The sequence below is a fragment of the Motacilla alba genome, chromosome 10 (genome assembly GCF_015832195.1).
Source record: "Motacilla alba alba isolate MOTALB_02 chromosome 10, Motacilla_alba_V1.0_pri, whole genome shotgun sequence".
NCBI classification, from domain to species: domain Eukaryota; kingdom Metazoa; phylum Chordata; class Aves; order Passeriformes; family Motacillidae; genus Motacilla; species Motacilla alba.
In genome coordinates, this window is record NC_052025.1 from 5,554,416 (window position 1) to 5,570,319 (window position 15,904).

At 39.3% G+C, this 15,904-nt stretch overlaps 1 protein-coding gene across 2 annotated transcripts in view; it reads left to right on the forward strand.

The window, feature by feature from the left end:
• TRPM1 (transient receptor potential cation channel subfamily M member 1) overlaps positions 1-15,904 on the forward strand; it is a 66,820-nt gene that overhangs the window by 10,402 nt on the left and 40,514 nt on the right. Inside the window, exon 1 of one of the 2 annotated variants that reach the window (XM_038147596.1) lies at positions 11,198-14,630. The exons of the other annotated variant lie outside the window; for it this stretch is intronic. Within the exon in view, the coding sequence (XP_038003524.1) occupies positions 14,553-14,630 (78 nt within the window). The 5' untranslated portion in view covers positions 11,198-14,552. Of the gene's footprint in view, positions 1-11,197; positions 14,631-15,904 lie in introns of those variants that run through there. 2 annotated transcript variants of the gene reach the window in all.

Here is a 15,904-nt window from a genome sequence, read left to right on the forward strand (position 1 = left end):
TGTCACCTTGATTTTTTTTTTCTCTGAAAGGAAACAGAGGCTATGAAAATTTCATGGAATGAAGATATGGGGAGGTGGTATTTAACTTGGTCAAATTGCTTTGATTTTCATATAACTGTCACGTTGAGAAGGTAAAATATTCTAGTGATATTAAATTTTCATAAGTTTATACATGTTAATATGACTCTACTGCTCTTCAAAGTGTTGAAATGGCCAAGTGCTTTTGTTTTCTGTGCACAGGCACACAAAGCATCAAATGCATTTTACTGTTTTGCTAGAATTCTACTCAATTTAGATTTGAGTAATTTAGAATTAAAATATACTAGTAAAACATTTCTATATCAACCTCTGTTATGGTTGCAGAAATGCTAAATAAAATATGAATTGTAAAGGATGTGAAAACTCGGCTGCAAACCTATTTTATTCCTGTATACAAAATAAATAAGCTGTGTTCAAGTTGCTTTCTGGAGCAATATGTAGAGAAAAAGATGCAGCTTGAATGAGAGAGTGTTTGCAGTTGAACCTTTCAGTGGTCAGAATTACCTAACCCCAGTTTCAGGAGTATTGACAGGCCCCAGTTCATGTATTCTAATTATTCTAAAGGAGAGGTGATTCCCAGGCTTTCTGGCAAAGTTACACAACACTCAAAGCTGATTTCTTGGAACTGTTGTGTGGGCTTAACCTTAAGTGGTGTTTAAAATGCCCATTATATTTTGTTGTTGGCTGTATGCAGCAGGTATGGGTCCTTTTCCCCAGCTGCAGTGTTTTTGCATTGCTATTTTAATTTTGCTACACTGGTATCTGTGAGAGGATTGCTTTAGTTTAAATGAAACTATACTTTTTCATACAGTTACTGACCAGAATTATCATTAGAGCATTATTCAAGTAACTGATATGTGAATACCCATTATTTCTTTAAACCTCCACTGGCTAAGTGGCTGGATGAGCTTGGGAAAAAATGTAGGCACACTTTTGTGAGGCTTTTGTAATTACCAGCAAAAAGCAGTGACCTTTCCCTCGTGCTGATGGAATCCATTACTCAGTTACACAGGACAGGAGTTAGCAGCTCTCCCTGTGCTCTGTTCAATTAGGAGCTGACACAGGTTAACGTCCAATATATCCCTGAGATGGCTTATGAGACTGGGAAAAAATGCAGCATTTTCTGCATCGGTCTTCAGACCTTTTTGGGTTCAGTGTGTTGCGTTCACAGGAACAGGCACCCAGCTCAGCCTGCTGAGGAATGTGTTACCCCACAGTGTTTGCCTCAGGGCCATCCAGTGCTGAGGCTGGGGAGCAGCTCCAAACCTTCCTGTCTCCTACAGCAGCAATCAAGAGCACAGACAGAGGCTTCCCACTGTCTCTGACATTGCCCAGGCAGCCATTCTGGCACATTCCCCATCCAGGGGGGAAGCACATGCATGAACAGGCATGTAACAAAGCACAGGGACTGTCTGTCCAGCTTCTCTGGGGTTCTCTGTCAGGCCACAGATAACCCCAGTGCTTGGTACCCTGCCTGAATAGGTGATCGAGCCCCTGGTTTGTTCCTGCAAATTGTACTGGAAAAAGTGCTCGGTACCAAGAGAACTCTCCCCCAAATCATGTTTATCAGTGTATGGAAAGGCAGGATTTAGGTGCCACCTTTGCTGGTGTGTTTCCAGGCTTATGCAAGGTGAGAATAAGAAAGTGTCACCTTCCCAAGGCTTTCCTGGCCTTCATCACGTCAATGATTTAGTCTTCTTTGAACAGCCAGGTGCACTTGGATTAATCAGCCACTAGATAGAGCTGTGTTATACAGAAACGACCTCACTCTGCAGTGTTACATTAGCATTTAGCATTCCCTAGTAGTGAGCCAAAAAAATGGTTCAGTTGTTGCACAGGACAGATATCAGATATGACAGGAAGCATTCTTTTTCCAAAATGCAGTAAATTCCCCCTCCATCCCTAATTATACAATAAGATTGTGGATCTTTTCCAAGTGTACCTTATAATAAGACTTCAGTGAATAGTCCAATTTAATTCCTGTGCATTAACTATTAAATAAGGCATATCTTTAAATTACCCCAGCAGTTAATTTTTAATCAAGCAGTCATCATAGAGCTGTTTTATCATGACTGTGGACAGGAACCTTGAAAGCAAAGTTTATATTACCTTTTTGATTTTTCATTTCCCATATTCCCCTTCTCCCTTCCTCCTCTCTCCAGTGCTGAGAAATGCTCACATGTTGATCAAAGGGCCATAAACATGAGAAACCTGTAATATAATAAAACTCAGAACAAGATTGCTTTATTTAATACTTTATTTATTTTTATTATTATTTTTATTTATAGTGCTAAACTTCTATTTGCTAAACACATCTAGAGATGTGTTTATTATAAAAGATCATTGGCAAAACAACTAGTGCTAGGTTTAGTCTTTTGACTGTATTTAAGATGTTATTTACCAAATTTGTATCGAACTGGTACTAAATTACACTGTGTGCTTGAGGCTGCAGAATACAGTATAAGTCATACTGAAAGACTTGCAGAAGTTGTGTGAAAGTTCAAAATGTGTGGATTTGACAGCTTCTGCTGGCAGCAAGTGCTGCTGTAAGAACAGGATAAAAACAACCTTCCTTCAGTAAAAACTACCAATGGCATCCTGCAGCTTCAGCAGGTACAGGCACAGACATTGTACAGGTAATTCCATGTGTATTCTGGCCCTGGGCCTCAGCCATGAACAGAAAGAAATACCTCAGGGTGTTTCTTAGTGGCACATTCAGCTCTTTGCCCTCACTGGAACAGTTCCAAAGTGCAGGACTTGCAGCCAGTTCAGTGGATGAATGTCTTACAGCCATGAGGCCATACCAACGAAACAGTTTTCTTGCAAATTTGTACATTTGATTTTTCATATTCCATGGTTGACCTAAGCAGAGAGTCCATAATACACACTTTATCAAACACAAGCAAAATTTTTTAATAGCCAGTATTATGAGTGTGTACTTGATTCCATTTTGTTCTCAATTCTCGCCAATAAAATGGCACTCAGCCTGCTGGTTGAGTGGATTTGTGATTCTTTCCAAAGATCAGATGGGGATTAGTGAAGTGCAGCTGGTGTGTTTCTCACGCCAAGTAGTTTGGGCATTTTTTTTTTTTTTCTATGTCCTTTTCAAAATAAATCCTGCCTCTTTGCCTTTTCTCAGGATTTCATCTTGTTCAGTAGTAAACTTCATCCTTTATCAAACTGTGTGTTAATGACACTGAGCAAACAGGCATTGCCCAAATGATTCTTTACCCAAAGGTGAATTTAAAAAGATGTTCTTTGTTTAGTTTAACAAGGAAACTTCTTGTTTAAGGAGTCTCACTCAGTTGTGAGTGAAGCTGCTGGTGTAAAATGCCAATGATCTTACCTGAGGCTGGTATGCAGTAGTGTACAAGCTCTTGAGAGGTAGAATTCATGAGGCTTCAGTCTGATAAAGCTTTTGTCATCTGCAGAGCCACATGGTAGTGGCCAGAGCTGTAATGTAGTACTTTTGCTGCAGTGTCAAATGTTAATTATTTTGCTCCCCGTGTTAAAAACATGACTGCAGAATAAAAGCAACCCAAACTTAGCAAGTAATTGCACCTCAGCCATCAGAACATGCAAATTCACCGTTTACATTTGCAGATTTTTCAGCCATGGTACTGTTGTTACAGGTAATTGCAGAAAGGTATGGAAACAGTTGAGGTGGATAGATCCATTTTAGAGTTCCCTGTCCATGGATTCATTCTGTTCAGTCAGTGCTGGTGCTGGCAGAATCCTGGCTCTGTGACTAGGTCCCCTCACCAGCAGGATCTCTTAGAGACTCTAAAGGAAAGCTAATGCCTGTTTTAATAGGGGTGGTGACTGCTCCATGAATGTCAGTGTTTCTGCAGTAGTTGTCATCAGCAGCCTCTGTTCTCTGAAGGACTAACATAAGAATATGTAAGAATGACCATTTTTGCACTTAAAAGCAATAAATAGATGGAATGAATTATGAAGAATGCTAGTGACTTCTAACATGTGCAGTAAGTATATTACAGGGTACTTTAAACCCTATTCTCTGTGTAGATATATCTGCTCAATGCAAATCTCAGTCTCATGGTTGAGTAGCTCGACTCTTGGCTCCTGTTTGGATTCATTTACAGTGACAAAAAGATGCATTTACTCTCAAGAAGTTCTCAGGTGACATTTTCACACCTTTCTCTTTCTCATACAAAACAGTTCCATCTTGGAGAAGCACGCAATAACTGGTACATTTAAAGCTCTTCACCAGACCAGTCTGAAATGCCATGCTCCAAATCCCACCTTTCTGTGCTGGAAAAGTGAGGAGATGTTTGGTTGGTGTAATTCGGCTGTGCAGCAGAGCGTGTGGAATTACAGTGTGCTTTCATCAGCTCCTGCTCATAGCTTTGGGTTCTGCATCTGTTTTATTCAGTTGTGCATTTCAGCGCTTGCAAGCATTGATTATAAGCCTTTGCTTTAGAAAGGTCTCCTTTAACCTGGAGCCTGTAACTGTAAATCAAGGTTATTGCTTTCTTGTTCATAAAAAGTGCAAAGTACTGTATGTTTCATGGGTCTTTTCCCAGGCAAAACAAACCCGTGCTGTTGTGCACAGATATGCTCACTGATAGTCCTGAAATAGCATTTTGATAAAATTAAGATTGCTGGCTGTACTTTAAAGAAGGTGCCTATTTCCTCTGTGATTCTTGTTTCAGAATACTGTTTTCTTTCCCCTGTACCATTCTTAAATGGCTGCTGGGGGAAAAAAAAGAAGTTAAATATTATGCTAATGCTTTATGCCAGTGAGCTGTAGCTCTGCAGTAATCAGAGTTCAATTGAACTGCACATTCAGCAAAGTTGAACAGTGCTGAGAACATGTCCTGAGAACGTCCAGCTTATCCTGAGCTTTGCAACTGAAAAGCACAAATCATCTTACCTAATCTTTCATGGGAACTTCCAGCCTGCAAAGCCAATAAAATAAACACACTGATGCTTTTTATAATTTCCTGAAAAGGCATTCTTTTGGCTTTAGGCATAATTTAAGTGTGCCTATATAATTTGGATAGATATCTCTATCAGAAGTGTGAACAAAGTAATGAATGTAGTAAGAGAGTTATACACATGCAGGAAGAATCCAAATTATTCTGTGCAGTGAATAATACATGGTCAGTACCTTTATAGTGACTTTTGTTAAACCCTCAGTGAGGCTGGATGCCCCTAAATGCAAGTTTAAAGGGTAAATTATGCACGTGCTTCATGGCAACTAAGGAAATTGAGCATTTACTCAGAAACACTTGCATTTTTTCAGCCACTACTACACTGGGTAGCAGAGAAAATACTTGCATAAAAATGTAAAACTGAATGCACTAGGGAGAAAATTCTTGAATTTTTTTAGTGATTATACAGCTGAAGATTACTGAAACTAAATAAGATTTAGAGATTTCCTACCCTTCCCAGTAATGCTTAGAAGAATTATTAACTTCAGAATCTCTCTAACAAGAGCATTTGCTGCTTGCTGGCATTTCTATTTTAATTACTGGGGGGAGCATAATGTGTTTGACAAAGCTGAAAGCTGCAATACCTCATACTGTTTCAGCAACATACTGTGGTTTTAATTTATCTTAACCCATATTGATCAGTGGGGCCTGAATTTATAACAGCAGATTTCCAGTCAAATGTCCCATGATTCCAGAATGCCTCCAAGCTGTTTGGCTTGGGACTTACACTAACTTCACAAAGTTTAATCAGCAGGTAAATAGCTGTCTGCTGTGTATGGATGAGTGGGATTTTGTGCATTAAATTCTTTAGAAGAGCACAGTTGGTGAAACAGAGAGTGTTCTCTTTATTGTAAAAGCACTGGTTTGTGCATGCATAGACAAATCATTGACTGAACAGCTTTCTGGGTATGGCATAATTTTGTGGCAATCTGTGGGTTCATCGTGGCTGAAAATTAAGTGTGTGTGTTAGCATTTACAGAACCAAGAGTTAATGCCTTTGTGTGAAAAGCTGGATATGAGCAGCCCAGGTAGGAGAGGAATTCAAGTGCACAGGCCCCCGTGGAGCTGCTGGCATGGATGGCACTGGTGTGTTGCTGCCCTGACTGATCAGCACTTTTTTCTTCTTTGTCACAGCTCATCTTTGATGTCAGTTGTGCTTAAGCAGAGCACACAGTTCGCTGCTGTTTTTTCTATACAAAGCCTCTTCAAACACCAAAAAAAGGGGGTGGGGGAAGGAGAATTGTGAAACCTATGCAATTGCCACTGTTGCTATGTGAAGTTTAAAAGCTTTCCCTTAGGGAGGAGTAGTACTTATGGCACTTGACTGTATTACAGAAACACATATCAGTGGGTGAAACCTTGCCAAAAATAACTCATTTCCCTCACACTTCTCACAGGATCGAACAGCCTTTCTTACATTAGCACCAGATTAAAAAAGACTTTGTCGATTCTCATCTGTTCTGCTTTAAAAATAGCCTTTCCAATTCCAATCACTTGACATAACTCAACAGGAGTGCTGCAGATGCATTCAGAGTTGCACCTGGGCAGTAAAGAAGGCAATTATTAAACTTAGTTATACATCTCTGTCATCCAGACAATTGCAGTGATGGTATTACAAAGCTGAAAGAAATGATCAATTTTATTTTATAGTCCTGTCCATCTAAAAACACTTATTCCCTGCATAAGCAGCAGTATATATTTTCCAGGAACTAGGTGTTTCCAATGGATTGTAGATTGGGAGGGAGGGAGGGAGTGGATTGTATATAGGAGAGAATAAGGGGGATGCATTTTTTAGTGCTGCTGCACTGGGTGCTTTAATCAGATCCTACTTAAGGTCATAATACAGCTGCTGGGGATGATAGCTTGTACTTCAAACTAGACAGATAATTCCATTCCATCCAAACCCATTTTGTGCAGAGATTATCACATTTCAGTAAATGTAGCTTGGGTTATAGGAGTCATTTCTCCCCACTTCTGTCCATGGGTTATACTGTTAATTGATTACACTTCAAGGCTGTTGAGTTGTTGTTTCTATCAGCTGTTCTACACCCAGAATGCCTGGCTAATTCATCACTGGTAGGAAGGGTGTTTATGATCATTTTGCTCTCAAACTGTTTTTTCTTTGGGGTTATATTTTGGCTTTTATGAATGAATTCAGGTTTTATTGGAGTTCAGGAAGCTACAGACAGTGCTGTGCCTAAGCCCACAGTGCAGTAAGGGAGGTGCCAGCCCTGCCTTGCCTGTACAACAGTCACCTCACCAGCAGTTGCAGTGACATGATGATTATCTCATAATTTCTCATCTATTCTAGCATTGCTTGCAATTGCTGTCATAGCTGTAACATTTATATTTATGCTCATCACAATTCTCACTAGTTAGTAGGGGTTTATTCTGTGAAACCCTGGTCATTGGTTCAAGCTTTAATTCAGCTATAAAAGAAACAGAGGCTTCCTTGAGCTACAGGTTTTTTTTGATATGGCAACAGGTTTGGCTTGTAAGTAGCATTTGGTTCCTCTCAAATGATGAAACTTGGATCCAAGGGCATTTTGACACTGTGATTTGTAGTTTTGCCACCCTCTCCCCTTCTTCAGCATTTCTGAATTATGTCCCATTGTAACTACTGCTCACTCCTTTGTGACTTAGGCGTTTATAGTTTACTGGGGCACTTCAAGTTGGGATTTGGTCTGATCATGACTGGAAGGGAAGATTACAGTATGTACCTTAGGTGTTTTTCATGAAGTCTGTCTCAGTTCCTACTCATGCAGAGTTTTACAAATAGTCTTACACAAAAAAACTAAGACATTGCATCTTACAGTGTATTTTGGTATGTCAAAGTTCAGCTCCCACATTTGCTGTCCCTGAATTTTACTTTTGATCTGTGTATGCATGAGTGTCTATATGATATGTCTTGAAAGCTCTCAGATAATGCTACATAAACACTGCCGGAGAATAAATTCAGGGGAAAAAAGTTCCCTTCATACTATTTGAATTAATTTTCTTTTATTAGGAGAGTAGTTTCAAGACCAGTAAGTATCTGATAAGAAATGGTACATTGTGTTGATTTCATTGATAGACACACATTTGGGACACACCAGCAAATGCATCAGGTCAGAGAAATGTCATGTGTTTTATCTTTTTGTTAGAAAGGCTATTGGCTGCATTCAATAAGTGAGCTATCAAACGTGCCCAACAAAATTTACCACTTGGAAAAAGTTATGCGAGCTGCCCATTATTCCTACATAAATATAACTGATTATCCAGGTATTAGATTTACAGCACTTGTAATAAAACCTGAAATTTTTTGAAAATAAACAAGCTGTTTGCTATCAGTGAAGCAAGAATATTTTTATTTTGTTGGTGGGCATAATAGGGATGTGGTTTGACAGTGAAGGATGTAATTAAAGGGTTTTTTTGGTGTGGACTCTTTATCATATATGAAAATAATGTTTAAATCAGTAAAATCAAATTAATGAGTTCTTCCTTGCTGCTTACTCCCTGTAAGCATATGGGTACTGTTAGAAACCAAGGGAATTTTTTTCTGAGACAGTCACAGTGAGGGCAGCAGAGATGCATATCTTTATCCCTTTCCTTCACAGTGCATTTATATCAAGCCATGTCACAAAACAAACTCCAAGTGCTGTGAGCCTTCCCATAGTATGAGTGCAGGCATCCATGAAAACTACCCTTTGTCTAGTGGCCTTTTCTCTGAGAATGTAATTTTTTTCACTCATGTGTGTTATTCCTTTGAACTCTGAATGAGCACTTTGGCTGAACTTGGCAGAATTATACATTTAGAATTAAATGCCAGCAGTTTCTTCCTCTTACCATGCAGAATTTTGTCATAGGCTTTTCAGACAGTAAGCACAGCAGACAGTGTGCCCTTAACAACAGAAGTGCACATTTATTAGGTTTTTAGCCAACTTGGTTACGGTTTATTTTACACACATTGTGTATAAGGCCCTTTGCTTTTACAGGGCTGTTCCCCAGCCCACCCCTGGAACATGCTGGTTAATTCCTATTGTAGTCTAGAACTATTGTGGTATTATCATTATATTTTTGTAGAGAGAGAATTATGTATTATCTGAAGTACTCTTCAGAACATTCAGTGCAGGCATCCTGACAAGCTGTGGCATTGCTTAAAATGCTATGTCTGAAAAGTGTGGTTTTCAACATTATCCAAACTTGTTCTTTATTTGCAATAGCAAGGGAGGAAAGTCTTCTTATTGCCTGTAGAGAGGTCTTTGATCTCAGTCACCTTAAACTGAAGTCTTTAGCAGTTACAATTTTGTTCTTTTTGGGTAGATGCATGTCTTGGTTGTCTTTCTTGAGTTTTGAACTTGAACTGAGGTGCCAGAGCAGTTGTGGTGTTCCCAAAGGGAAACACTGGCAGGCTGCATGTCCATCAAATTTCTGCTAAGGAAAGAGTCTGCAAAACTTGTGTTTGATTTTCATGAATGCTGTACTTTCTCAGGTGTGTATTTCTGTCATTGCAGTTTGGGCTAACAAATGGAAGAACAAAACACACATGAACAATGTTTCCAATATTTATTCTTAAAATGTGTCGTGCCTTACAAATGTAGGTGCTGTCGATACAACTCCCATTCTTACATAATGGCTGGCCAAGGAGAACTTGTTCAGCAGCAGAGAGGAATTAATTCCTTATTAACCTCCATTTCTATAGAGTACCTAGCCAAAAAAACATACTACATTCTATGTCCACATTGCATTTTCAGAAGGGAGTTAAGTGCCTGAATCACCTTTTTGTATTAATTTTTTGGCTTGTATATCTTTGATAATATGTCTTGTCCAATGGGTCATCTTTTTCTAGCTCACAGAGTCCCCCACATTCTAGATAACAGACATCCATAAAGGCCTCTCAAATTTGATTTCCACTGGAAAAAGAAACATCTGTGGACTTCACTGAATGTCCTCCCCCCATTTCTGTGCTGACCTTTCAAGAATCTTCCATCCTTTTTCTAAGCCAGCAGGAATTTTGTCTCACTAGGAAGCCCAGGGTCTAGTTCTAAGCCAAAGCTGTTTCTGCTGCACACTTTGCCATTTAGGGCAGATAGAAGTTGAAATTAGATCTGTAAATTATTTTGTTGCCAGCCACAAAGGCAGGTATGTGTTGAGAACATTGGAGATAAGTTATAGGAAGAGGGAAATAAGTTTAGAGTCTAACAGTGCAGAGCAGCAAGAGCAGGCAGGCAGCCTTTAGCTGCAGACAGCAGGATCCTTAGATGTGATTCTGGATCTCACCCTTATCTGTTGTATTACGGCAATTATTTTGGCCCCTAACTCATCAAGGCAAATGTTGAAAGTTAGAACAAAGAGCTACCTGCAACACACAGTGTCCTGTGCTATTGGTGGTTTTAAAGTATTAGAAGATGCAAAAAAGCCCTTGTCAACAAAGGAATTAATTATATTGACAAAGGCAACAGGGTATGAAAATGCATGTGATATGTAAAGTTACAAAATTAATGGCTTATTTACAACTTCAGCTGTTTTAGTACAGCATTTTGCCCAACTTCAAATTGTTCTAAAAAGGATTAGATATAATTAATGCTGTATGACCTCCTTTTTTCTTCTTTTCAAAGAATGTAGAGCTGTACATCTAATGAGGACCCCTGAAAGGACTATTATGTCCAATTGTCTCAATTATGCAAATAGCGTTGATATTTTAGCAGAAGGGAGGAGATACTTCAAATTAAAAGTTTCAGCTCCTGCTTTAGCCTTTCTGCAGTGCCGGCATTTTTACAGCAAGTACATCCACTGTTTGAAGAGAGGAAAGGAGGTTTAGCAAATTGGAGATTTGGGCACTATCAAAGTAGATTTGTTGTGCCTTGTTCCACCATGAGATGAAAATACCCTCTGGGCAGAGAGATGGGTCATGAGACTTCTAAAGGATTACCTTCAAAGGGAGTCATGAGATTGGTTTGAACAAAGAAGCTGCTCACATGCTTATCATATGAGATTCTCTTCTTAAAGTGGTGGAAACCCATCTCCTTGGGAATTCTCATGAACTTCAGAGACTGGAAGTCCTAACAGTAAGATGAATGAGACGTCTGAACAATAAACAGAGAGATGGGACAGAAGCGCAGAGTTAAATGCACTTTATTTATTCTAGCTGTAATTCATCTTTCCAAACTCTGAAACACTTCCAGGGACAAGCAGGTAGGACATGATTTTAAATCATTTTTCATTTCGTTCCTGATAGTCTTCTACCTTGTGTCACAGCGATATGCACAACTGAAATTTGCGCTGAAGAGCTGCGTAGTGACCTGCAGCTGATGGGAGAAAGATAATTCCCTTGCACTGACAGTGTTCTGATTAGACTTCTTCTTAGATTTCTCATTTTGAAGGATGTGAAACATGAAGTACTAGCTGCAGGAAGACAAAATGAGTTTTCAGGTCCAAAAATGATGTCTCAACACTTCAAAATTTAAAAAATTGCGTGTGACTGTAATGCGATGTAGAAATGCTGGCAAAGAAATGCCACGTACCTTACATATTTCAGTATTTTGAATGCTAATTTCGAGCTACCTCTGCAAAAAATGGGGGTGGAGTTCTGGGGTTTTCTTTATTTTGTGGGTTGTGACTTTTCATTTTTTGGGGGCTGTTTTGAGTTTTCAAAATTAGCCAGTAATATTACATTCTGGAGCTCTCTTGTAGCAATACACCTTCTGATGAGCAAGCTTCTTTCTGTGTGTGTTTGTTTCCAGGAGAGTTTATCTAGGTCTTTTGGTAGGTCAGGTATTATGGAAGTCTTGGAAAGGGAAAAGGGCAGAATTTATGGTGGTTTTCCCCCCCTCAGTGAGTGCTGGCCATAGAGGAGGTTCCCCAGTGAAAGACATTTAACAAACATCAGCAGCCCCATCGCATTCGTCCCCGCAGTGCTGCTGCTGTCGTGTGAAGAAATGCGTTCCTGCCATAAAGCTCCTTGAGCTGGGATGTGAGAGGTCTCACAGAGCCCCAGCCTACCTGTGATTGTGATCTCTGAGTATTCACACACCAATCTTTCAAGAGATTGAGGAGCCAAGGAAGCCCAGGTTTTGCTCTTGTTACCCCCCAGCTCTTCAAAGCACGACCCCAAAGAAGCTCCCATCCACTGTCGTGTCCTTCCTGCCCTTTGCTGTGGTGCCACTGGGCCCTGAGCAGGCACCCACCACCTGCTGAGCCAGAGACAGCCATGGAAACAGCTCCTGGCCAGTTCCAGTCTCCTTTAGCTCCTCTAATTCAGGATTTAAAAGGTTTCTTTCCTGGTTTTGATAACAGATTAAATCCAGAAAATGGAAACTTTTATTATAGTTTTTCCCTACCATTGCTCTAATTTAAATAATGGATAGACTGTGGCCAGCATTTGAAAGAGAAGGAACAATGTGCTGCACACCATGATAAAAAAATCCAGGAACATCACTGGACATACTGTTTTCTGTTCTATGGCACCCGTTAGTTCTCTTCACTCCCCTCTTCATGGGTTTTAGATGCATAAGGACTGAAAAGATTGACCAAATTTTCTGAAAACTGTAAGCTTTGCAATCTCCCATTGCCCTCACTCTCTATAATTATTTCAGCCCTAAAATATTCAGATTTTCAGTAAGTTCCCAATGAACGTTGGCAACTCTCTGGTGTACATAATGCAGGTTTCAAACATAAGTATTTAGAGTCTGCAGGAAATAATTTAAACCTTAAATTCCAATGCTTTTATAAGGATTTCTGAAAGATTATGAGAAATAATTTTGTGCAAACCCTGCAACCCAAGAGTTTAAATAGCTGGAAATTCTTTTTTTGAAAATGACAGAAAGCAGCAGGGAATAAAATGCATCTGATTGTGGCATATTCTATGAAAGGTTTTAGGTCTTAGCTAATGCCCAGAAAAAAATTGCTCTACTGAGTGTGAAATTAGCCACAGACAGTTGCAAATTTTCAACAGCTCAAACTCTTTAACAGAATTCTACCTGAAGAATCTTGCTGTCAGGAAAACTGTGCGTGCTGCAAACCAATGTTAATTTCTCCAGAGACAGATTGGCTAGCTGGTGAATTACATACACATTTGCAAAAAGGGTGCATATTTACAGTACGCTGGAGAACTAAATATTTATAGTATCTTTTCTCAAAATATGTATTTGTTCAGCATCTCCAGAATTGAGAGACTTCTGAGATATTCATATATTCTTTACATTATGAATACAGAAATGTTACTTCATAGCAATTTTAAAGTGTTTTATTAACATGCATCTCAGTATGCCTTAAGTACTGGTTTTTGGTCACCAAATTTTGAATGTGTCAGTGTAAAGAATTCTTCAAGCTCAGCTTTTTAGTGTGCTTTGCACTTCAAGTAGTACTAACTACAACTGTGCATTTAGAACAAACTCTCATAGATGAGTAATGTTTCATGCAACATGTAGTCATTTTCTTCAGTTGTTTTACGTTTGTGGTTTGCCCTATTTCACAAAGAAAAAGGTCTCAAACCGTACTATTATGTCATGTATGAAAAATCAGCGTGACAAGCTGACTTGTCAGAAGTTGTACAGTTCTCTCTGAAGTAGGATCTTGTAATCTCACATATCAAAGAAGTGCTTATGCTTTTAGTCCTTTTTCAAACAGCAAACACATCTTTGATTTTTTCTACTCCAACAGTCATTATTCTTAATAATATGGACTTGAATGACTCAGATCTCACTGATGGAGGCAATATTCTAGTCCTAATCAATGTTTTTTACATCTGCATGTAAGTGTGGGCTAGTCTTTTCTGCAGGCATGATTAACATCTACTGACACAATTTTCTAAACCACAAATAACCAGGAGAATTAAGTATGTGGGTAGTTTTAGTGAGAACTATTCTCAGGCTCAATTCTGTATTAAGGGAAGTACCTTGTCATGTTGATCATGATTTCATAAGTGTTGATGAATTGCACAAAAGTTTGCTGTTGAGGGTGTTGGGTTTTCATTATAATAGCAGTTTTATATTTCAGATTAGTAAGAATGACCTGTATTAAAGGCTCATAGTTTAGAATAATTTAAGAGAAATAGCCCACATGCAAATAATCTGGAAGCACCCTGACTTCTTTTGAAAACATTATCTAGCAGAGTCTTTACATTAACCAAGACAGATAAGAGTTATAGTACAAAAAACATTCCTGAGCCTTGTCAGAACTACATACCAGGGTCATCTTAAATCTTTAAATAAGAATTATCAACAAAATTATGTTACAGATGAGACTAGTAATTACCAGGCTACTTTGGCTAATAGAATAATAGAGGCTGCTTACTGTCTTTCCTTGCTCATCCATCCTGCTGTATCAGACCTCTTGAGAATGGTCACTCAGGTGAAGTTGCTCACCACTTCCCATCTTAGTGTCTTGGTTAGTGTGTAAGATCTGGGAGTTAAACTGGCCTGTGGAGTGGCTGTGGGCTGAAGGTTCTTTGGGGAGAAAGGTGCAGAGGCTCAGTACAGGTTGGTGTTTGTATTCCCCATCTCCCAAGCATCCAGACAGAATGGCTAAAGGCAAGAGGAGGATTTGGCAAGGTATTAACAGAACTGGAATAAGTAACACATGGAGATTAACATTATTGTTAGCATGTCTTCCCTGAAATTTGGTGCAGTAAGGGAAAGGACAAACTGTTGCAGGAATGCCTTTTGCTTCCTTAAAATGTGGTAGATGTGGTGTGTAAGGTTGTCAGTGAATTTCTTTCGTATTCCACACAGAAAAATTATGTATTGTAAAACTACGCAGGGTATGTTCTCCCCAGGCGTGTGCTGAGCCAGGCTGCGCTGCAGCGCACTCCAAATGGTTCTTCAAGTTGCTTTATTATAGTTTCATTAGCAGTATAGTTACATTACTGCTGGGCTATGCCTGCCTCTCTGTAGGAGCTCATCCAACACACTTTGCTCCTGTGCCTCCATGGACTTTGTGCTGGAGCTGGGGATCTCCACCATTTCAGAGTCAGCCAGTCTGCTGTGGTATTGAGGCTGTAGCTGTTTTTCACATTGCAAAGCCTCTGGGGAAGTGCTTTGTACCTCTCAGAGATGCAGCAGAATCATCTTAGCTTTGAAAAAGGAGCTTGTTACTTCTTACTTGCATACTTTGTAAACCGTGTCCCTCAGTTAATGAACATGGAGGGAAAATGGAGTAATTTTCTTTGTTTAGCAGATGTTTGCTGTGCCTCTCCAGGAACACAGAGTGTAATGAAGCCATGAAGGCTCCTTACAGCTCTCTGTGCAGTGTAGCACCATTTTCTGGTTTGCATACCAGCAGCAGGAGAGATTTCTGGCCTCAATTTCAAATAACAACATTGCTTGCCTTGCTTACAAACACTGCCATCCTGCCTGGTGTGTGTTAGTGTCTACCACAGAATAAGTGGTTCCCTGACAAAGTTGCTACAAGAGCATGGGTTCAAGTTGCACAATATAAAAAACACAGTGGGCTGACTGTCTCGAGATTATATATAAAATTTGACACAACTCTTCGTATCACTAAGAATAAGAATTGTCTCGAGCAAATAGGATTTTATTTGAAAGACTCTTTAAACTGTTACAAATCCCTTCTTGATGCTCTTATTAGCGAAAAATATAAGGGATCCTCTTTCTTTTGGGTATTGTTTGTTTCATAGTCTAATAATTACTAAAGCTATTCTTTGTTCTACAAATAGATTTTTGATAGAACTCATGCTAACGAGAGTTTTGGAAATTTAGTAGGTTCATAGGCTGTTGCTGTGTTCTGTAGTTGGGGACGTTGTCCATGGCTCTGGCTCTTCTTCGTGGCATAACACAAACTCAAAATAGCATTATGGTTTCATGCCCTGTACTTGTTTAGCAATGAGGAACTTTGCAGTAAAATCTTATCAGTTTGTGAGTGGCTACAGGATTTGCTATTAATATGTATCACATAGTTTGGAGGATTTTTCT